The 22,189-nt window shown below is 39.8% G+C and overlaps 1 protein-coding gene across 3 annotated transcripts in view; it reads right to left on the bottom strand.

Annotated features, from left to right (window-relative positions):
• clip1b (CAP-GLY domain containing linker protein 1b) overlaps positions 1–22,189 on the bottom strand; it is a 57,355-nt gene that overhangs the window by 3,710 nt on the left and 31,456 nt on the right. For 2 of the 3 annotated variants that reach the window (XM_057819211.1, XM_057819213.1), the window contains 8 exons: positions 20,151–20,208; positions 19,005–19,090; positions 16,926–17,000; positions 6,975–7,060; positions 2,203–2,296; positions 1,986–2,133; positions 1,868–1,923; positions 1,693–1,805 (listed from right to left, as the gene is read on the bottom strand). In XM_057819211.1, the coding sequence (XP_057675194.1) occupies positions 1,693–1,805; positions 1,868–1,923; positions 1,986–2,133; positions 2,203–2,296; positions 6,975–7,060; positions 16,926–17,000; positions 19,005–19,090; positions 20,151–20,208 (716 nt within the window). The remainder of the gene's footprint in view (positions 1–1,692; positions 1,806–1,867; positions 1,924–1,985; positions 2,134–2,202; positions 2,297–6,974; positions 7,061–16,925; positions 17,001–19,004; positions 19,091–20,150; positions 20,209–22,189) is intronic. The other variant, XM_057819212.1, reaches the window with a different exon arrangement.

The following is a 22,189-nucleotide window of genomic DNA, read 5'->3' as shown; positions in this document are numbered from 1 at the left end:
AAAAGTTCAAATGGGTAAATATACGAAAATGAAAATCTCGACCACTCCTTGATGTCTGCGATTTCTGCATTCCGACCCTTGTTATATTACCATGTTTCACCCATAACATCCCCCAAAAATCCAGCTGTGGCCATTCACAGCCGTGTCTCAACACTCGGTGATACATGCTACATGGAGTTTTTGGATCGAACAGAGGTAAATAAGCGATAATATCTCATTAAAATCTCGGCGTCTGTAATCATGCTCTCGCTTGCTCTCACCTCCAGTTAGGGTTTAGCTTTTCAATGATGTATCACACATCCATATAGGACAATTTTGAAATTTGGCCAAATAGGGGGTCTCGGAGAGGAATTTCAAGTCACACAGACAAGACTGAAAAAGCAGTTTCTGCTCTTGCACACCTCTTTAAAATAAACTGCTGTATTTTAAGCCAAAAAACTGTTGTGCTTGATAGAACAATATGTCTATATGCTGCCATAGCAGATTCATGGCGTACTCAGCCTCCGAACTATTTTTAATTTGTCCGTTTTACCCTGAAAACCCCCGTTTACAGACGTCGCGCAACCGCTTTTGTTTCAACCTAGCAAGAAAAAGTTAATTATATTATTCAAAATGTCTGTCATTTTTAGCTTAGAATCATTAATTGATGTCTAAATTTTAGTTAAAAAAAAAAAAACCTTAAAATTATTCACTCGCATATTTTAAACTTTTAAACGAATTAAGTCACAATGAAAAATTTGGCGTCTGTAAAAAAATCACGGATATCTAACTCATAATTATCTAGTTACAGATATCGCGCAACGGCTTTTGTTTCAACCGAGCCATAAAAAGAAGGTGAGTAATTGTATTTATTATTCGAAATGTCAGTCATTTTTAGCTTAGAATCATTGCTTGATGTCTAATATTTAGTTTAAAAAAAAAAACGACTTTAAAAAATATTCACTCGCATATTTTAAACAAATTACGTCACAATGAAACAATTGGCGTCTGTAAAAAAGTCACGGATATCTACCTAATTACTAACGCTTAATTATATTTTTTTTGTTACAGTTGCATTTCCCCCAATATGTTAAATTATAAACAATCGATCCAAACAAAAAAAAAATGGAAAAATAACGTTTCAAAGGGTAACTATATGAAAAAGAAAATCTCAACCACTCCTTGTTGTCTGCGATTTCTGCATCGTGACCCTTGTTTTCGCACCATGTTTCACCCATAAAATTAAAAAAATATCCAGCTGTGGCTATTCACAGCTGTGTCTTTACACTCGGTGATACATGCTACATGGAGTTTTTGCATCGAAACAAGGTAAATACGCAATAATATCCCGTTAAAATCGTGGCGTCTTTAATTCTGTTGTCGTGTGTTCTCGCCTCCAATTAGGGTTTTGCTGTTTAAAAAAAATTTTTTTTTTTTTTTAAATACCTTCCTGTTCAAAATTTTTGTTCCCCAGAAAATTGAGATTTTAAGCTTTCCAATGATGTGTCACACATACATTTCGGACAATTTTAAAAGTTGGCCAAATTGAGGGTCTCAGAGCAGAACTTCAAGTCACCTGAGTGTTTTCCGCCATATACATTTATGCTACCTGAAGATATTCAGCATTAAAAAGTCGTCACAACACCAGCCAACCGACAGGACAAGAAAAGGGAAGACAGGAAAGAACAGGGAATGATGTGTATTAGTTCGTACCCGTCTGTGCCATCATTGCCGATGAACTCGACCAAAGCAAGCTTCTTCAGTTTGGTCTTCAGTTCTTCGTTCTTGCGCTGCAGGTCGACGATGACGCTATTCAGGAAGTTGATCTGCGAGGAAAAACGTGCGGTCAAAAGCACGTTGCGACGACGACACTTACGGCGGGTCTCACCTGACCCTCCGCGAACTCCTTCTCCTCCCTGAGCTGCTCCAGAGCCTTGTCGCCTGCTGGGTAAAGATTTGGGGAATCAGCGCACAAAGATGACACGACGGGTCTGGCGTCTCCTCACCTGAGGGCTCCTCCTTCTGATCGCCGTCTCGCCCAGCGAGCCTCTGCTCCAGTCTGCAGACGCTTAAATGAGCCTTGTCGCGCTCCAACGCGGCCACGGCTGAACGCAGAGTCTCGGCCGCGGCGTTATGGTCCCGCAACGCCACCACCTGACAAGGGAAAAATAAGATGGCAGTGACGATGGCGACGGCGTCGTGGTCTTTTTCCCGGGAGAGCACCTCGTTCTTTAGCGTCTCCAGCTCGTAGTCTTTGTCGTTGGCGAGCACGCTGGCAGAGTCATGAAGGCGAGAGTCCTCGGTTGATATCTTCTCTCTGTGCAAAAAGTAGAATCATTTCATCTCCATTTTGAGTAATTTGTCAAATTTGGATTCATGTTCTATATTGACCTCCGTGACGTTGAACCCCCCCATCAGATGCAAATTTAGATAAAAATTATGTCAATCGTTTGTGCTACGTTTGTGCTTGTTTGTGCTGTAAAGTTTGGTTTGTGCTGCTATCATTTATAAGATATTTACAATTATTTTATAGGTCAATCTGAGGCCAACCAGCCCCCATATTTTGATTAAAAATGGCTAAAGATTGTCAATCGTTTATGCTTTGTGCTGTAAAATATTATTATATTATTATTATATTTGTATATTAATAATTCTACGATACAATATATTTCGTGGTCGTGTTTTTGTGCCTTTTGAAGCAAAAGAAAAAAAGGTGTGGACGCCACTGCTTTGAGTGGGCGGGTATGTTGTCCTCTGGGCTGAGGAGGTTGTTGTCAAGGAAGTGCATCATTGGCTGTTGCCTCGTAAAACTGCACTGCGCCCTAGGTTTGGCATGAATACTACATGATTTTCACGTTGAATTGCGACATCGTTCCAATGGCGACGGAACCATGTAAATGCAAACATGAAATGTGTCGTATTCTCGGTGTGTCGCCATGTATAAATGGTCCCTTAGAGTCATCTAAATAGATGTTCATTAATGTGTACTGTCCCTATTCAATAAATTAGGGCTGCAGCTATCAATTATTTTTGCAGTCAATTAATCTATATACTAGTTAGTTCGAATAATCGTGTAATCGGATTAGGAACATATATATATATTTTTTTTTAACAATGCTCTTAACTCATTCACTCCCAGCCATTTTCACCAGAGCAACCCCCTTTGCCCCTGGCGGTTTTACTGGATTTTGACTGATTTTGCAAGGCCCACAGAAAAATCTCTTCTATTGCTATATAAACATGGAATCCACCAAAAGAAAGATTAGACACTCTTCTTTCAGCAGGAAAAAACAGTTTAGAAATCAGCATGACAAAATAGCTTAGTTTGAGCAATTTTCCAATTTCTGATGAAAAAAACAGACAAATTGAGCTTTTTGTAAAAGCATACATTTCAACTTTGACTTTACCACAGCTATTTTTTGCTTTAGTTACATCCCAAACATCTGAATAATGTTTTCCTTTTTTCCCTCATCACCGCCTGTCTCATCAAGATAGATTTTTTTGAATCTTTCTTTTGTAGTGACTACTACCTCAGAACAGAATTCACCTAGGGAACTTGTGTAGGGGCATGTGCCTTGTGTTTTACATCGTTCTCCACATTTTTCTCACGCTTCTTACTTCTTCCAACTCCCGCTTCCTGACTATTTCTCTTCATTCATTTCCTTTCATGGTCCGATATGAGTTCTTACCAAATGCGCTACTGCCCTCCAGTGGCCAGTTTTATTGCTTTAAAATGGATTTTGAGCGTTGCGCTTTAGCGCAAAGTTGCATCAGAACCTAGAGATGTCTCTTGTGGGTAAAAAACGTAAAAGATGTATAAATACGTTTCTGGGACACTGAAACAATTAAAAATAGAACGTATTTATACGTTTTTGGGGGCAAATGAGTTAACAAATCGTTCAAACACATATTCCCACAAAGAATGGCTAAATATACCGATAAGTGAAATTATGAATGCATCAAAAAAATATATTCGCTCAAAAGAAAACTTACCTTATGTTGGTCTTAACGGGGAGCAGCTGGACTCAGCCATGTTAAATGAATTATGTCATATTTACTATTGCCACTAGAGGGTAGTGTTTCCACCCAATCAATAAAAAATCAATGCAAACACTTTCAAAACAAATCATTACAACGCCACTCTAATTAAACGAATACTCGAAGCAGCAAAATTTAATTCGAAGCTATTTTCTAATTGAATTACTCAAGTTAATCGAGTATTCGTTACAGCACTACAATAAATAAATGTTTTTGGGTTTTTTTTCAAAACTGGCACTCATTATTGGATTTTTAAAAAATAATTATAGCTAAAGTTACGATTGTGACTACTGTTCTATGAATCACAAAGCACTGATTTAACCCTTTGCGCATGGCCAATACAAGTAGCAATACCAAAAAAGCCACCTGTGACCCCCGGTTGAACCCCGGAAAAGTCAAACCGTATTTTTCGGACTATAAGTCGCAGTTTTTTTTCATAGTTTGGCTGGGGGTGCGACTTATGTGTGAAATTATTAACACATTATGATATCATTTCACATGTTATTTTGGTGTTTTGTAGTGACACTGATGGTTTGGTAAACTTGTTAGCATGTTCTTTATGCTACAGACCCTACCCACCGACGTCACAAAATCACGTGATCGCTGCATTGTTCCGCCCCCTTGTCCGTCATTTTGTGTCTGTATTATCAATGGTCTCAATTGATCGAGCAATTTATAATGCATTTCATGGAAGACCCGGTGCTTTCGGATGCCCTAAACTCACTTGATGCATTGCATAAAAGGCGTTATGTGGAAAAGCTTCAGTTTATCCATTCGCCAGATCCATATTTGATGCCTAAATCGATGTTTTTCAACCCACTGTCTTCGCCGTATTTGCCTGACATCTGCTAGCTACCCTGATATTTACAACTATCTTGTCCACACAAAATCAGCCTATTCTCACGAAAGTTTGAAAAACTTTAAGAGCTTGGAGACTTATAAATACTTCGTTGCTGGTTGGGTGAAGCAGGTCCTCGTCCACGAAAATTCGGCAGGAATCTATCTTGTGCTTGGAAAGGTGAGTTACGAAATTTTCAATTCAAAATCTTTTGTTCTTGCTAACATCCACTGTCAAGTCTAATGTATTTCATGTCATTTGTCAATGGAGCTAGGGCTTTTAATGTTTATATGGTTTAGCGATAGCACTCTCACTACATACATACGTGTATTTTGTCGGCGATTAGCCTAGCAATGATCTTAATTGTGGTTGTCAGCCCAAAACCCTCTAAATATATATTAAATGCATCTTACCAGATATAAAATGACTACTACATAATCTGTGGTAATCGTTTGGAGCCCAGTTTTCTCGTCGAATTGCAGCAGCCCATCTCGCTCTCTCCTCTCCGGGTCTCTCAGAATCCGGTAGAACTTCAAGTCTCTCCGTCTATCTTCTCTGTTATTGCAACCGACCGCCACACACGCCTTCACCATGTTGATTATTAATGTTAACGAGCAGAAAAACACGCCGTAAATAGGAGGAATCTACATAGCCGTAACAGGTAAACACGATGTGTTGACGGACAATTGGGCGGCACCAGTCAGGAGGGCGGAGTTGTGACGTCACGTGGGTAGGGTCTATAGTTATCTGAATAACTCTTAATAGCAATGACCACATTTGCATTCTGCCTTTTGCAAAGTGTGTTCAATTGTATTATTGACTTTTTTATATTGAAATGCATGCTTTCGCGTTGATGCGAACCTGTTTGGTATCGAGGCCGAAATTGATTAGTATTATTTCTATTTTTAGCTTCACTCTTCAAATGATGGTGTCATAACGACGGCCAAAAAAGTCAGCAAATTATACGGACATCCAGTATAGTCATTTGGGAGTTTAGCTCGCTGTATAGCCCGGACCGAGCCTTAGCGTCCTGGTGAGGACAGTATATTCGCATTTCATTGTTTTTGCATCATGTAACATTATCATACCGTACACTTATTCAGCTTGTTGTTCTCTATTGTATTTTGATATTAAATTGCCTTTCAAGATGACATATCTGTTCTATGAGTTGGATTTTTATCAAGGGAATTTTCCCCAACTTATACTCCGGTGCGACTTATGTATGTTTATTTCCTCTTCGTTGGGCATTTTATGGCTGGTGCGACTTATACTCAGGTGCGACTTATGGTCCGAAAAATACGGTACATTACGATAAATTAACAAAAACTAAATGGCTGAAATTAAAATGAATAAAAACGGACATACATTGTAATTACGGGCATAAGTATCACTCATTTTAAATTGATGTTTTTTTCATACTATTTAACTCATTGCACTCCATTGATGGCGCTAGACATCCAATTCATTTAAACCAGGAAGGCTGGCTCTAAATACCTGAGTTTCAGTGCCATTGACGGAGCTGGACGTCCAATTCATTTTGACTGGGAGGGACGAATGAACGTTTGTTCATTCATCCCTCCCAGTCAAATTGGATTGGACGACCAGTGCTGTCTATATAGCAGGCAATGAGTGTCCTATAAGGGTTTTTTAAAAAAAGTATTACTACTATCATAATAGTTGTGAATTAATTTGATCATCGCTTGGTCGCTGATTACTCGATTAATCATTGCAGCGATTGGCCGTCTATTGCCATCAATGAACGACATCCGCAACTGTCACAAGCGGCTGCTGCGCCGACAGCTGTGCAGTGATGTCACCGCCGGAGCAGTGCGCCGTGAGGACAGCAATTACGTAACACCGGCAGGAAGCGGGATGCGTTTGATTGCTTTTTTGTGAGAACCGCTCAGCCAGTTACATTCATCCGCGGCTCAGACATCACAAAGGCGGGTGTGTGTGTGTACAACAATTTCAAAACACGTGCGCACGCAGACACATTCTAAAAATAAACCTGAACGTCACAAAGCTCAACACAAGCAACGTGAATCATTCGCAACTTCTGTGATTAAATCATTTGGGGAAAAGTGCTTGTTTTGGGTCTGGAAAGTAGAATGATACTTACATGTCTTCGCGGTTGAGGCGCGGCTGCTCCTGAACGCGACTCAGCTCCTCCTGGTATTTGCAATTCTGCTGCTTCAGCGCGTCCAGCTGCACACACAACAAAAAATACGTCACAGATAAACCGTACATCCTAAGAAGTAGCATGAACAAGATGGGATGACATAGAAGTGTGAATGAATGCGTATGATTGACTGACGCACTTAAACGCATCTAAAAATAAGACTTTCAAACACGTGAAGTTGGGAGTCAATAATTCATTTGCACTTTCAAAGTTGCTTTAGTCTAACTACGCTCCGAGCAACATGTACAGTGGGGCAAATAAGTATTTAGTCAAGCACCAATTGTGCAAGTTCTCCTACTTGAAAATATTACAGAGGCCTGTAATTGTCAACATGGGTAAACCTCAACCATGAGAGACAGAATGTGGAAAAAAAAAAACAGAAAGTCACATTGTTTGTTTTTTAAAGAATTTATTCCCAAATTAGAGTGGAAAATAAGTATTTGGTCACCTACAAACAAGCAAGATTTCTGGCTGTCAGAGGTCTAACTTCTTCTAACGAGGTCTAACGAGGCTCCTCTCGTTACCTGTATTAATGGCCCCTGTTTCTAACTCATTATTGGTATAAAAGACAACTGTCCACAACCTCAGTCAGTCACACTCCAAACTCTACTATGGCCAAGACCAAAGAGCTGTCGAAGGACACCAGAGACAAAATTGTAGACCTGCACCAGGCTGGGAAGACTGAATCTGCAATAGGTAAAACACTTGGTGTAAAGAAATCAACTGTGGGAGCAATTATTAGAAAATGGAAGACATACATGACCACTGATAATCTCCCTCGATCTGGGGCTCAATGCAAGATCTCACCCCGTGGCGTCAACATGATAAGAACGGTGAGCAAAAATTCCAGAACCACACGGGGGGGAACTAGTAAATGACCTACAGAGAGCTGGGACCACAGAACCAAAGGCTATTATCAGTAACACAATGCGCCGCCAGGGACTCAAATCCTGCACTGCCAGATGTGTCCCCCTGCTGAAGCCAGGACATGTCCAGGCCCGTCTGCGGTTCGCTAGAGAACATTTGGAAGATCCAGAAGAGGACTGGGAGAATGTGTTATGGTAAGATGAAACCAAAATAGAACTTTTTGGTAGAAACACAGATTCTCGCATTTGGAGGAGAAAGAATACTGAATTGCATCCGAAGAACACCATACCCTCTGTGAAGCATGGGGGTGGAAACATCATGCTTTGAGGCTGTTTTTCTGCAAAGGGACCAGGACAACTGATCTGTGTAATGGAAAGAATGAATGGGGCCATGTATCGAGAGATTTTGAGTGAAAATCTCCTTCCATCAGAAAGGGCATTGAAGATGAGACGTGGCTGGGTCTTGCAGCATGACAATGATCCCAAACACACAGCCAGGGCAACAAAGGAGTGGCTTCGTAAGAAGCATTTCAAGGGCCTGGAGTGGCCTAGCCAGTCTCCAGATCTCAACCCCATAGAAAATCTGTGGAGGGAGTTGAAAGTCCGTGTTGCCCAACGACAGCCCCAAAACATCACTGCTCTAGAGGAGAGCTGCATGGAGGAATGGGCCAAAATACCAGCAACAGTGTGTGAAAAGCTTGTGAAGAGTTACAGAAAACGTTTGGCCTCCGTTATTGCCAACAAGGTACCTAACAAAGTATTGAGATGAACTTTTGTTATTGACCAAATACTTATTTTCCACCATGATTTGCAAATAAATTCTTTAAAAATCAAACAACATGATTTTCTGTTGTTTTCTTTAATATTCTGTCTCTCATGGTTGAGGTTTACCCATGTTGACAATTACAGGCCTCTCTAATATTTTCAAGTGGGAGAACTTGCACCATTAGTGGTTGACTAAATACTAAAGGCGAAAAAGTAACAGAATAATCAAGAAACACAAAAATATATGTTTCATACCCAACACTCCTGGAAAAAGCGGAAGAGGAAGTTCTTTTAAAAGTACAGTACTCCAACATGTTTGGAAATTGTGTTCAAAAAATTTTTTTAAACTTTTTTTTTTCTGGTATGGGAGCAGGACTCTGTATCGGCACATTCTCAAAATCCAGTGACTCGTACTCGTGTGCAAAAATATACGATCGGCATATCCCTATAATACATACTTACACATACTGTATATATACAAGACAGTACATAATAATGGCTCATATTTTTTTTAAGGTCTGTCAAATGATTAAAATTTTTAATCGAGTTAATCACAGCCTGAAAATTAATTAATCGTAATTAATCGCTATTCAAACCATCTATAAAATATGCCATATTTTTCTGTAAATTATTGTTGGAATGGAAAGATAAGACACAAGACGGATATATACATTCAACATACTGTACATAAGTACTGTATTTGTTTATTATAACAATAAATCAACAAGATGGCATTAACATTATTAACATTCTGTTAAAGCGATCCATGGATAGAAAGACTTGTAGTTCTTAAAAGATAAATGTTAGTACAAGTTAAAGAAATTTTATATTAAAACCCCTCTTAATGTTTTCGTTTTAATAAAATTTGTAAAATTTTCTATCAAAAAATAAACTAGTAGCTCGCCATTGTTAATGTCAATAATTACACAATTCTCATGGTGCTGAACCCATAAAATCAGTCGCACCCAAGCGCCAGCAGAGAGTGACAAAACTCCAAAAAACATAAGTAACAAGTGCATATGTTTTAACGTGATTAATTTAAAAAATTAATTACCGCCCGCTAACGCGATAATTTTGACAGCCCTATTTTTTTTTTTTTTTATGCACAAAAATAGTCACTTGGCCTATAAAGGGTTAAAGGTCTTAAGGTGTCAACTTTTGAACTGTAGTGACTCCTGTTCCCAAAAAGGTAAAACTCCACCGGAAACGAGCGTGCCAGCTCACTCCGCATGTCTGAAAAGAAGCAAACCGAAAATATTGCAACTCAAAAGACAACATTCGTAATAGGGCATTTTGATGATCGATAAATCGGACGATTAATTAAACAAATTAATTAACGGTTTGAATTGAAGTTTGTGTTGAAAGGAGACTCTTAAGCTGTTATATGAATGGGTTTATGTGTGTGGTTTCTTTATAAAAAGAAAGACAACTTTACGGTCTAACAACAACTAAAATGTGAATATGCTTCACCAAAACACAATACAAACGGACACTTAAGGCATTGATTAGCATCATCGCTAGCTAGCTTAGCACTCCGTGCTAAGTAGTAACGTCTCGTCAACAAAGAATACAAACAATACAATTGGCTTCATTTACTGACCTCTGACGGCGAAACACTGGATCTAACAACATACACCAACTAAACCTGAATGTGGCAGTGAACTCTCTCTCTCTCTTGCTCTAATCACTGGCGCGAGTACGCAGCCTCACATTACACACAAACAAGGACCCAAACAGGACTGCTCATGGCTACCGGCAAAAACAGATTATCAAAGTCGTTGGCAACTAATTTATTAATCAATTTAATCAATCAGTTGTGGCAGCCTTAGTTCATCAATATTGTAGAGTAATTCTCAATTTTGCCAAACTGAAGCCAACCATGAGGACTTGCATTTGCATTGCATAAACAGTTGGGGTTTGTGCTGTATCTGTAGCAAAAATGCAAAGAATCATACCTGGCAGCAAGGTGAGTACACGCCTCCGGAAAAAGCGTGACTCAACGCCGCGATGTCCATACCTGCCCCGTTGCTACCCCTGGCTAAAAACACAGCACCGCTACACTGGCATCAAAAAAAGCGCTCAAACGCAACTAGCGCCAGCAACGCTGTACGAGCGCTGACAGACTGTGAGGGAGACAGAACAGCTTCTCTCTCCATCTCGCAATTATGTAAGCCCGACTAAGACCCGCCTCTATCCCGCCGCTGCTGCCGCTCGGCCTTAGAGTTTCTGCGACGGCGAGCAGGCTGGGAGAATCAGTTGATGTTCACGCATGTCATGAACACTGAATGTCACTTTTGCCAGCCATTATGAATAAATATAGGGGAGAACGAGGTTGGTTGTCACAATTTCTGACTCTTTCAGGAACATTTCCATATCAACACATCCCAGCATAATCACTCATTCATTAAAGAGAAGCTTATCTTGTAGGGGTGGGAACATCTCGGTAGCTCTTGAGACGATACGATTTGTGATACAAGGTTCACGACGATCTCATGATATGGCGATACAACAATTATCGATACGTGGGTCAGAAAATCATTCTAGGACAGTGGTTCTTATTCTTGCTGAAGGTACTGAACCCAACAAGTTTTATTAGCGGATTCACCGAACCTTTCGGAATTAGATAATCAAGCCTTTTTTTTAAAATTCAAAACCAATATATCTCCCGTTCAAATTCTTCTCATTTTGACAGCATGTTTTATGAACAGGTAAAATTTGAGACCATTGGTCTGTTGTATTCCCTCATACCAAGTGCGAGTCAACTTTCCACTGAGCAAACCAGTTCCTCCTCCCATCAGATCGAGGAGTAGCAGTTAAAAGAAATGGATTAAGCCTGTAAATTGGAAGCAAACAGTCCAAAATAGTCTAAAAAGCCACTTTGCCTCGATTTGACCAATGTACGAAAATAGGGCTCTGCGTTTCTTTACCTTCACCGAACCCCTTAGACTTACTAATCGAACCCAAGTTAAGAACCACTGTTCTAGGATATTCAACAAAACAACTAATAAACAGAATAACAAGCTATTTTCATCTGTCTGCTGTGAATTTCAATGAATTTATCATAGTAGACGTCTGATCCATTTGAACTGGGAGGTTGGCATTCGTTCATTCACTGTCATCCCTCCCACTTCTAACGGATTGGACATCAGGACCAGCCAATACCAGGCAATGAGTCCATTTTAGGAGAGACCGCGAGAACCAAAAGTGGTATTTGACATGTGGCAAAATGGATTTTGCCATGTGGCATTTTTTTTTTGCCATGTGACATTTTTTTGCTATGTGGCATTTTTTTTAACCATGTGGCAAAATAGATTTGAAAGGAAAATTTGGTCGTGCATAGCCATCAATGGCATAGACTTATTTAGGTGCCAGTTGAATGTCAATGCGCTCTAATGGTAAGTGTATGGTCAAAAATCACAGCCACACATGTTTTTCTGCCATTTAAAATGAATGGAAAATTTAGATGTGCATAGCCGTCAATGGCATGGACGTGCATGGCAGGCAAAAATGCCATATACCCCCAGAAAAATGCCCAACCCCGCCCCCCCCAAAAATGCCGTTAACCAGAATCCATTTTGCCACATACCAAAAAAAGAAAAAAGAAAACTGCCACATGTCAAAATACATTTTGCCACATGGCAAAAAAAAATACCACATGGCAAAATCCACTTTGCCACATGGCAAAAAAAAGCCACATGGCAAAATAAATTTTGCCACATGGCAAAAAACAACGCCACATGGCAAATCCATTGTGACACATGGCAAAATCAATTTTGCCACATGGCAAAAAACAACGCCACATGGCAAATCCATTTTGCATACCACTTTTCGGTCTCGGGCCTCCTGCATTTTGGGGCATTTCAGGTCAGTTCCAGTTGAATTTCGGTCCTTTTCCTTTTGGGGCATTTACGGGTCATTTCCTGTTGATTTTGGAGCATTGACAGGTCACTTCCTGTTGATTTTGGGTGACTGAAAAGGAAGCGACTCTAAATCAACAGGAAGTAACTTGTAAAGGCCCTACAATGGACAGGAAATGACTTGCAAAGTGGACCTTCAGTGCCATCAACTCCAATATCACATGTATGAAAAGCTAGATGCGAAATGACAGACTCGCCGGCGTTAGCACATTTATAAAAAACTAGATGCGAAATGACAAATTCGCTGGCGTTAGTAAACAGCCGCCATCTTAAAGCAGTAGACTTCTCTGGAAGGCTGTTGTAGCGACCATTCCGAGCGAACCTAATTAACTTTTTATCTAAAATACTTCTCAATCGGCAAAATCTTGCCTTAAATCCATCTTTAAATGATGAAACAGTTTAAAAACTTTCACATGTCGAAAGTAGACAGAAAGGAAATTATAGAATAACAGGAGCAATTTTAACAACTTTAATGGTTGATTCACAACATTAAATAAATTGAATGAAGTTTAAAGCTGCTGATAAAGAATGGAGACTTGAATATTTTATTTATTGTTTTTACTTTCTTTTTTTTAACAGTTTTTGTAACTAATGTATGAAACATTAAAAGCTGCTAATAGCAAGGAGGGGGGGAGTGCATCAATAATTAATTTATAATCGAATCGTAGCCTCTGAATCGTAATCGTAATCGAATCGTTAGGTGCCACAAGATTCCCACCTCTAATTCTAATGTAAGATTTTGTTTGCAAACTATTTTATTTTTCGAAAATAATGTCACACCCCTCTTATCTTGGTTTGTATTTGACATCATTTTCATTGGTGAAATTTTGTTTTTTAGAGAAATTTATTATCAAAGACATCTTGGCATTATCTTCGGAAATACGGAACATTAGTAACTAAATGTATGCGAAAAGAAAAACACAAAAAGGGTCTATGACAGTAGGTCGGGAACAATTGAAAAAAAAAACTGAGGGAAAACTGCAGGGAGTGGCAGACAAAGAAAAAAACAAGGCAATGATGCAACTTGTAACAGGGATATACAAATTGTCAACTGGAAGCAAGTCAATATCTTGGCAAGCTGCCTAGGATCGGTTTAAAGACACTGCTGATGACCTGGAATTGGATGCAGGTACGACGTTGGGAACTCATCCCACATCTCTGTAGCAAAACAATCAGACCAGCAGCAGAATGTGACAAAATCATGCCAGTCGTCATACTAGCTTCGCTTGCTAGCTAGCACAGCTATCCTCCCAGTACAGCCCAACCGCGTCATCACCCCCAGTGTGCATTGCGTGCGTTAAACATGGTGCCCTCCGTAGATCAAAACATGTACTTAATATTCTAGATTTTTTAAACTAAAACGCAATAATGTATAGTGTTGGCCAAAAGTATTGGCACCGATGCAATTCTGTCAGATAAATGCTTAATTTCTCCAAGAAAAATGATTACAGTTACAAATGCTTTGGTAGTAATATCTTCATATATTTTGCTTGCAATGAAAAAACACAAAAGAAAATGGAAAATTTTCTTTAAATCATGGTCATTTTACACAAAACTCCAAAAATGGGCCGGACGAAAGTTTTGACACCCTCTGAAAAATCATGTGATGCTTCTCTAATTTGTGTAATTGAAAGCAACTGTTACTTACCTGTGGCACATAACAGGTGGTGGCAATAACTACATTACACTTGCAGCCAGGTAAAATGGATTAAAGTTGACTCAACCTCTGTCCTGTGTCCTTGTATGTACCACATTGAGCATGGAGAAAAGAAACAAGGCCAAAGAACTGTCTGAGGACTTGAGAAGCAAAATTGTGAGGAAGCATGGGCAATCTCAAGGCTAAAAGTCCATCTCCAAAGACCGGAATGTTCCTGTGTCTATGTGCGCAGTGTCATCAATAAGTGTAAAGCCCATGGCGAACCTCCCTAGATGTGGACAGAAAAGAATAATTGACGTGAGATTTCAACGAAAGATTGTGCGGTTGGTGGATAAAGAACCTCGACTAACATCCAAACAAGTTCAAGCTGTCCTGCAGTCCAAAGGTACAACAATGTCAACCCATGTTATCCGTCAGCATCTGAATGAAAAGGAACTCTATGGTAGGATACTCAGGAAGACCCCACTTCTGACCCAGAGACATAAAAATCCAGGTTGGAGTTTGGCAAAACTTACCTGAGAAAGCCAAAAACATTTTGGAAGAATGTTAGAGCTTTTTGGGAGAAGGCATCAACATAAGAGTTTAAAGGAAAAAAAACAAGGCCTTCAAAGAAAAAAGACACATTCCCCACTAGAGGTGTGCAAAATTTCCGATTCTTAGATTATTCGCGATTCGGCCGTGGAAGATTCGAGAACGATTCACAAACATCCAAATTCCGATTATTGAAATATGCGAAGTAAAGCGGAAGTACACAACACTCAGCGCGCCGCGCCGTCTTCGGGACGGAACGGAGCGAGAGTAGCTAAACATCATGCTTCCCATTACCCGGCCCCTCGGGTAATGCCAATGTTCAACTCACGGCTCTAGCTCAACTCATGCAACGAGATAAAAAAACACAACAACATACCTGACTGCTGCCGAAAAGCTGTACATCCATATAATGTTACGGTGGATATCATTTACATAGGACTAGATGCGATATAGATTTGGTAGTGTTAGCAGCACATCTACAAAAAGCTAGATGCGGCCGTTATAAACGGCCGCCATCTTAAAGCAGTACACTTCCCTGCAAGGCTGTTGTAGCGAACCTTCCAAACAAACCTAATTAACTTTTTATCTAAAATACTCCTAAATCGGTAAAATATTGACTTGAATCTATCTTTAAAATAGTTTTAAAACTTTCACATGTTGAAAGTAGACAAAAGGGAAATTATGGAATAACGGGAGCAATTTTTACAAATTTAACGGTTGATTCACAACATTAAATTAATTGAATGTAGTTTAAAGCTGCTGATACAGAATGGGGACTGGAGTTTTTTATTTAATGTTATTTTTGTATATTTGTTTACTGCTATATGTTAACTTGATACTGAAATAGTAGTGTGGTTTAGCCTGAGAGTATTTTTGAACAATTTTGGAACTAATGTACAAAACATTTTTTTTAAAAAAGAGAAAAAAAAAAGGAGGGGGGTGCATCAATAATCGTTTTATAATCAAATCGGAGCCCCTGAATCGTAATCGTAATCGAATCGTTAGGTGCCCAAAGATTCCCAGCTCTATTCCCCACAGTCAAACATGTCGGCGGTTTCCTGATGTTTTAGGGTTGCTTTGCTACCTCTGGCACTGGACTGCTTGACCGTGTACATAGCATTAGGAAGTCTGAAGACTACCAACAAATTTTGCAGCATAATGTAGGGCCCAGTGTGAGAAAGCTGGGTCATGGGTCTTCCAGCAGGACAATGACCCGAAACACACTTCAAAAAGCACTAGAAAATGGTTTGAGAGAAAAGCACTGGAGACTTCTAAAGTGGCCAGCAAGAGTCCAGACCTGAATCCCATAGAACACCTGTGGAGAGATCTGAAAACGGCAGTTTGGAAAAGGCACCCTTCAAATCTCAGAGACCTGGAGCAGTTGCCCAAAGAAGCAGGGTCTAAAATTCCAGCAGAGCATTGTAAGAATCTCATCAATGGATACCGGAAGCGGATGTTCGAAGTTATTTTGCCTAAAGGTTGTGCTACCAAGTATTAGGCTGAGGGTGCCAATACTTTTGTCCGGCCCATTTTTGGACTTTTGTGTAAAATAATAATGGTTAACAAAAAATTCATTCTCTTTTGTGTTTTTTCATTGCAAGAAAAAATAAATGAAGATATTACTACCAAAGCATTTGTAATTGCAATCATTTCCTGGAAGAAATTGAGAATTATCTGACAGAATTGCAGGGGTGCCAATACTTTTGGCCAGCACTGTATGTGTTTCTAATGACATATTTTAGTAATAGAGAACAATTCTGGCCTATTAGAGCCTACAAGCCTTCTAAGTGCGAGTTTCCCTTTAAGTATATTCTTATAGCCCTTTTTTCATGTATAGTTAAAGAATGAATGTGATTTTTTATTCTTTGGCTGCCAAAGAAAGTGATAAACATCCTTAAATTGTGACAAAAATAAGTCTAGAATTTGTCAAAGTTTGATGTATTACATGCCTAAAATTGGCTGATTGGACTTTTTTATTTTACAGTGGCATCACTTTTGACGCCAGAAGAAATTATTTCTACTTTCATAGTTCACAGTACGCCACGTGAGGATTACATCATCACACACTGCGGCGAGCAGCTTTTCAGAACGCTCGGTTGCTTTTTAAATGCGTGTTAATGACTTCCTGTGCGCTCGGTCATCAACAAGTTCTAACCTGTGTTTCCAGCTCCTTCTTCTCATTGGTCAGCTTCTCCAGGGACTGCGACGTCCTCGTCGACGTCTCCACGGCCTGTGTCGAGAAGAAGGCAAACGCGTGACTCGCGCGCTGATGTGACTTATTACGACGGCGTAGGCCGCCCCGGAACATGAAATAATGCCTTCTGTGCTTGGCAATCAGTCGAGCGTACACGAAAACGCTGAGTACGCGGGTCCCTGGGGCTGAAGGTGCTCCATTTTAAACCGGGTTTCACGTGGTAAAAATAAAGCCTGTTAAATTTATGGTAAAATACAGGCAGCTGTGGTTGCCAGACTATTACAATAAAAAAAAAAAACGTATAATAAAGGGCGAAATATTTTCCTTTTAGGAGATTTATGGGTAACTTCCTGTTCATCAGTCACTTCCTGTTGATTTCGGGGTATTTACGAGCCACTTTCTAGTGATTTTGGCTGTACATTTTGGCTCATTTCCTGTTGATTTTGGGGCATTTCCACGTCACTTCCTGTTCATCGGTCACTTCCTGTTGAGTCCAAGGTATTTACGAAAGAGTTCCTATTGATTTTGGCTTACTTTCTGTACATTTTGGGTAATTTCCTGTAGATTCCGGGGCATTTCCAGGTCACTTACTCTTCATCGGTCACTTCATGTACATTTTAGGTCATTTCCTGTTAATTCTGGGGCATTTCAGGGTCTCTTCCTGTTCATCAGTCACTTCCTGCTGAGTCCAGGGTATTTTTGAGTGACTTCCTATTGATTTCGGCTCACTTCCTGTACATTTTGGGTAACTTCCTGTACATTTTGGGGTCATTTCCTGTTGATTCTGGGGCATTTCCACGTCACTTCCTGTTCATCGGTCACTTCCTGTTGAGTCCAGGGTATTTATAAGTGTCTTACTATTTATTTCAGCTCACTTCCTGTACATTTTGGGTCACTTCCTGTAGATTTTGGGTCACTTCCTGTTGATTCTGGGGCAATTCTGGGGCAATTCCGGTTATTCTGGGGCAATTCCTGTTCCCCAGACACTTCCTGTTGATTTTTCATTCAATACCTGGACATTTTGGGTCATTTCTTGTTGATTTTGGGGCATTTCTGGGTGAGTCGTTTCCTGTTGATTTTGGCTAACTTCATGTTCATTTTAGGTAATTCTCTGTTGATTCTGAGACATTTCCTAGGTCTCGTCCTGTTCATCGGTCACTTCCTGTTGATTTCAGGGTATGTACAAATGACTTCCTATTGATTTGTCTCACTTCCTGTACATTTTGGGTCATTTCCTGCTGATTCTGGGTCAGTTTCAGGTCTCTTCCTGTTAATCCGTCACTTCCTGTTGCTTTAAGGGTATTTACAAGTGACTTCCTCTTGAATTCAGCTCACTGCTTGTACATTTTGGGTAATTTCCTGTTGATTCTGGGTGGTTTCCAGGTCTCTTCCTGTTCATAGGTCACTTTCTGTACATTTTGGGTCATTTCCGGCCTTCTTCCTGTTCATTGGTCACTTTTCACTGTTGATTTCTTGGTATTTATGACAGAGTTCCTATTGATTTCAGCCACACTCTGTACTTTTTGGGTCATTTGCTGTTGATTCTGGGGCATTTCCGGGTCACTTCCTGTTGATTTTAAGGCATTTCAGGTCATTTTCTGTTTGTTTTCAGATATTTACAGGTCACTTCTTGTTGATTATGGGTTACTGAAAAGGAGGTGACTAAGGTATGTCCCCAGAGGGTTAAATATGACGTGACTTAACCTGTAAATGCCCTAAAATGGATAAGCGGCATGGGAAATGAATGCATGAATGAATAGGAAGTGACCTGCAAATGCCTATAAGACATGCTCTGGTTTCAGTGTCATTGAGATAATATAGACACAATTCTAATGGAAGATTTTGGTGGCAATCTGTTGGTTTCTTTTTTTTAAACAATGACACCTTTTTCAAACGATAAATCGATTCTTGGTGGTAGCTTACCCATGACCTTTTAGATTACAAAGTATCGCTATGTATCACCTTTCGATATATGGTCACACCCCTAATCAGAAAATGACGGGAAGAGTGAAATGCTGCAAGAACGTCTGTTAAAGTCACCTTCGTCAGCCGAGTGTTGAGTTCTTGTTCCCGGCATTGGCTTCCCTCTTTCAGTGCTTGGAAGTCCTTCTTCAACTGTTCCGCTTCTGACAAACGAAAATGAGCCGTGTTAGGCCAGAGGCAAGATTTTATAATCCGGCTGCACAGCAGATTTTCTGTCCACTTTTGGCCATGACATCACAGACAACAAAGGGGAATTTGACATCTCAGAACGAATTGAAATGAGAATAACAACTAGGGCATTTCAGGACATTTCCTGTTGATTTTCAGTCACTTCCTTTCCTTTTGGGGCAGATTTTGGTAGCAACTTGTTGGTTCCTTTTTTTTAAGCAGTGACACCTTTATCAAATACTTGTTGGGAGCAAATTGATGACCATTTGGGCTACAAAGTATCGCGATATATAACCATTTCAATATATTGTCACTAGGGCTGTCAAACGATTCAAATTTTTAATTGAGTTAATCACAGCTTAAAAATTAATGAATGGTAATTAATCGTAATTCAAACCATCTCTAAAATATGCCATATTTTTCTGTAAATTATTGTTGGAATGGAAAGATAAGACACAATACGGATATATGCATTCAACATACTGCACATAAGTACTATATTTGTTTATTATAACAATAAATCCACATGATGGCATTAACATTCTGTTAAAGGGATCCATGGATAGAAAGACTTGTAGTTCTTAAAAGATAAATGTTAGAACAAGTTATAGAAATTTTATATTAAAACTCCTCTTAATGTTTTTGTTAGAATAAAATTTGTAAAATTTTCAATCAAAAAATAAACTAGTAGCTCGCCATTGTTGACGTCAATAATTACACAATGCTCATGGTGCTTAAACCTATAAAATCAGTCACACCCAAGCGCCAGCAGAGGGAGACAAAACAAAAAAAACACAAGTAACAAGTGGACATGACACTGTGCTGTCATTTTAATCTGTTTGAGCAGGGCATGTGCGCTAATTGCGTCAAATATTTTAACGTGATTAATTAAAAAATTAATTACTGCCCATTAACGCGATAATTTTGACAGCCCTAATTGTCACACCTCTAACAACGGGGAAAGTTAACTATTTAGAAATTCCTCAAAAAGAGATGGACTTGAGTGAAAATTAATAAAGTGTGGCAGTTGAGTACCTTGCGCCGCCTTAGCCATCTTGGTTCTCTCTTGCTCGGCTTGCAGCAGTTCTTGTCTCTAAAGGGAAAAAGACAGCCATGTTAAAAATACTTCCTTCACACAAATGACTACGGTCCCATCAGCAAAGGTTTAAAGCAACAATAGGTAACTTTTTAACCTTTATAAAATATTTTCATAACATTTGTGATCATATGTTGTCATATGGTACCTCTTTTATATCTTGAGGGGGTCTATTGCTTTCACCGACACTAATTAACTTCGAGGACACAAAAACAAAACTACGAATGTGCTGACTGCTTTACAGGGTACGTCACTTCCCCCTTTCCCCATTCATTATAAAGACAGAAGTCGAGGCGGACGCTTTCGCGCTAATTCTGGAAAGATGGCAGAGCAACAAAAGAGACAAAAGGTTTTGTCTGAGGAGGAAAAAAGGCAGGCTAACAGGATATACAGAATAAACATTGGCCTGGCTTTCACTCGCTAGCGTGCCCGCCGTCAGTGCTGACGAGTTCAGGTGGGGTGGTTAGCCACACGGTTGCTAACCGTCATATGCTATTGTTTAGCTACAATTGGAGTCATTACCGTATTACTATTTATCCTTCACACAGCCCCCTTCACAACTGGGAGATTGATTTTTGATTGATTGATGATTTTACAACACTGTGGGTGTGTGCTAGTCCTCATGGGAAACGCAGTCTTCCTTGAGGGAAAACACTACCGCTTTTGTCTACCGGCGTCGCTAAAATCGACCAAAATTGAAGAGTTACCAACTGTTCCTCTAAGCCAGTGCTTCTCAATTATTTTCTGTTACGCCCCCCCCCAAGGAAGACGTAAATGTTTTGCGCCCCCCCCAAACTCTGCCGGCACTGTAAATAGTATCATTTGTCTATAATATTACTATTATAAGTACGCCTCTGCCTCACATTGTGTCCTTTTTTCTATTAGAGAAAATAACAGAGATCAACTTATAAAGTATAACTTTATTAACATTGTTTTGTTTGTAACAGAAAAGACTTAACGTGCATCAATTTGCCTGAATTAAAAAAAAGTCACATCCAAACTGTAAAAATACACTCAAGATACATTTTTGACCATTTGATACTGAAAAATAAAATCAGTAAATAATAACAAATTTAAATTGATTGGAAACATTAACTCATGAGGACAATATGCCAAAAAAAAATTCTGAAAAAACAAAACTGAAGAAGAAAAAAAAAAAAGTCTTTGGACAGAAAGACAGTTTTTATTTTCGCTGCTCGCTGCTCACAGTATCACCTCCAGTTTGCAATGGTGCGGGGTTATTTTGCACTGAGCATGCTAACAGTGCTCACTGGTTTACTGATTATAACACTGACAAAGCGGGATGATTGTTGGCAATATTCGGCACGTTTTCGCTGAAAAACAACCAAGCGGCTTATCAATGAGATTGGGGTCTAATGTCTTTAGGTGGCGTCTTAATTGATTTGGCTTCCGGCTGTCCGCTATAATCATTTTTAGACACAGTAAACAGTGGTCTTTCCTCATCTACCACTGTATTAAATGTCAAAGCCAAAAGGCAAACGGCCCGAAAAAAGTGCATTCTCGGCGGCCGAGGGAGAACCGTAGGTGAGGGCGGTCGTCGTGACGATCCCAAGCCGAAAATGGCACTTCTCGGGCGGACACGAGAGAACCGGAGAAGACAGTGGGTCGCTGCGTGAGTCCGGCCAAAAAACAGCTTTCGAAAACGGCACACAGCTCTTCATTTCTCTCTTCTGTGTGCTCTTGCTTAATTCAAAAATACTGCTCGCACTTTGAAAATGAGAGTGCCACAGCCACTAGCTGAGTGGATGTGCAAGTACACTTTATTCTAGTAAGGCAAAAAAAAAAAAAGAAAAAAAAAGCATGTTCCCCGAGGTCACATGCGCCACCCCTGGCATCGCTCTGCGCCCCCCTGGGGAGGCGCGCCCCACTATTTGAGAAGTACTGCTCTAAGCAGAAATAGCTTCAGATTGGACTAGGGATGTCCCATTCGTATATTTTTACATCAGAGTCTGAGTCA

Source organism: Corythoichthys intestinalis, chromosome 17 (genome assembly GCF_030265065.1).
Source record: "Corythoichthys intestinalis isolate RoL2023-P3 chromosome 17, ASM3026506v1, whole genome shotgun sequence".
NCBI classification, from domain to species: domain Eukaryota; kingdom Metazoa; phylum Chordata; class Actinopteri; order Syngnathiformes; family Syngnathidae; genus Corythoichthys; species Corythoichthys intestinalis.
The sequence above is the reverse complement of the archived record's forward strand: the minus strand, read 5'-3'. Positions and strand labels throughout refer to the sequence as shown.